The sequence below is a fragment of the Neopelma chrysocephalum genome, unplaced genomic scaffold (genome assembly GCF_003984885.1).
Source record: "Neopelma chrysocephalum unplaced genomic scaffold, ASM398488v2 Primary Assembly neopelma1_227, whole genome shotgun sequence".
NCBI lineage: Eukaryota > Metazoa > Chordata > Aves > Passeriformes > Pipridae > Neopelma > Neopelma chrysocephalum.
The window spans coordinates 32,409-34,487 of NW_020897889.1; the positions used below are offsets into that span (position 1 = coordinate 32,409).

Consider the following 2,079-nt stretch of genomic DNA (forward strand, 5'->3'; position numbering starts at 1 on the left):
CTCCCCCGCTGGATGCCGGTGCCCCCCGCGCTCACCTGCAGCGCCCCCAGGTCCCGGGCGCTCTGGTTCCCGGCCGGCCTCGCCTGCAGCGCCAGCCGGACCCGGCCCTCCAGCTGCTCCAGCCGCCCCTGGATCGCGTCCTTGTCAGCGGCCACCTCCTCCAGCCGCTGCCGCAGCGCCTCGGAGAGGTTGAGCAGCTGCCGGCCGCGGCCCTCCAGCTCCCGCACGCTGCCCCGCAGCCGCTCCCCGCGCTCCTGCGCCTCCCGCGCCTGCCGCAGCAGCCGCCCCAGGGAGCTGTTGTGGGCGCTCAGCCGCCCGCCCAGCTCCCGCAGCTGCCCCTTGGTGCGCTCCACGTGCTCCTTCAGGCCGTGCCCCAGCTGCAGCAGCCCGTGCGCCAGCACGTTCACCTCGTCCCAGGAGGCGAACTGCGCCCGCCGCTCCCGCCCGGGCCCCGCCGCCGCCGCCCGCCGCTCGGAGCCGGCCCCCGGTGCGGCTCCCGGTGCCGGTGCGGGGGCCACGGCCAGCCCCGCCGCGCACAGCAGCAGCGCCGCCCCGCCGAGCCGCATCGTGCCCGCTCCGCTGCTCTGCCCCGCGCCGCCGCCGCCGCCCCGCTTTTATCTCCGCCCGCGCCCCGCGGCGGGGAGGGCCCCGCACCGGCCCCTCCCCGCCCTCCCCGCCCGCCCGGCCCCGCCGCTTTGTTCGCCCTGCCCTGCCGGCCCTGGCTCCGGATCAGCGCCCGCCGCTGGCGGCAGCCCCGGCTCCGAGCCATGTCCTCCCCCCGCTCGGGGCAGGCTCGGTCTCTGCCACGGAGCCCTGCCCGCGCCCGTCCTCATCCCTGTCCCTATTCCTCTCCGCATCCCATCCCCGTCCCCATCTCCATTCCTATACCCATTCCTATCCCTACTCCCCTCCCCATCCCATTCCTATCTCCATCCCCATTCCCATCTCCATTCCTATCCCTGCTCCCATCCCTATCCTCATTCCCATTCCCATCCTCTGCCTATCTCCATCCCTCTCCTCATTCCCATTCCTGCTCCCATCCCCATGCCCCTATCTGTTCCCACCCCCATCCCTATCCCATCCCTGCTGACCGTCCTGCTCCTCACCCCGCACTGGAGACCCTCATCCTCACCAATCCCTGACACTTGGTCCCCCACCCCTGTGGATGCACCCATGTCCCCTCCCAAGGCCGTGCCCCACTGGGACCCACTGGCCCCGGGGCAGGAGTGCCCTGTGGCACAGGGATCCCAGGCCATGCCCAAACAGGTGCTGGGGCCCCGGGGGGTGCTCGCTGTAGGCACAGGAATTTGCTGGGGGGCTCTGGCCTGGCATCAGTGCAGGGCTCCTGGGGGATGCCCCACAGGGTGCTGCCAGCCCTGGGGAGGGGGCACACTTGGGATCAGCTCCTCTGTATACCTGAGGGGAGCAGAATGTTCACTCCTCTAAATGTTCCTGGTCTCCAAGAGTGACAAGGATGAATATCTCCATCCCCCACTACCCAACCCCGCCCCAGGCTTCAATCATCCTCCTGTGAAAACCATGCATCTTATTTCATTGCCAGTGTCTTGGACCCTGGTTTCCAGCTCTTCCTTCTTATCCTGCCTTTTCCCACTGGCTTAAAGTGATTTTCGAGCCTCTGTTTTCTCTCTCCGTGAAGGAATTCACACACCATGATGGAGCTGCTCTCGGATCTGTTTGGATGGAGCAGATGGAGCCTTCTGCTCCCTCTCCATGGGGCGCTTCCTCTGCCACCCCAGCACTCAGTCCCTGCTCTGCTCTGCGCAGCCTCAAGCTTGGACCTGCCTTCCCTCCCACACCAGCTTTTGGGGCCAAATTCCCGCTTTCCACCACTCCCTGGGTCTGGCTGACATGACTGCCCTGGACTCCTTCACCCAGCCCCACCGAGCCCACAGCGGTTCCATCCCCATCCCACCACTGCTGCTCAGAGCCCTGCAGCTCAGGCATGGCCCCAGAAAAAGCCTTTTCCTCGTGTCCAAAAATGCCTGGCAGGAAGATTTACCCCTCCTGTAGTCCCCATGTCACCTGGGCATCCAGGCAAGGTGGTGGCACGGGAGCTTC

The 2,079-nt window shown here is 67.6% G+C and overlaps 1 protein-coding gene across 1 annotated transcript in view; it reads right to left on the bottom strand.

Annotated features, from left to right (window-relative positions):
* Nucleotides 1–566, bottom strand: part of ANGPTL4 (angiopoietin like 4) — a 9,105-nt gene extending 8,539 nt beyond the window's left edge. The window contains exon 1 of the mRNA XM_027703444.1: nt 36–566. Within this exon, the coding sequence (XP_027559245.1) occupies nt 36–566 (531 nt within the window). The remainder of the gene's footprint in view (nt 1–35) is intronic.
* Nucleotides 567–2,079: the final 1,513 nt, after the last annotated feature.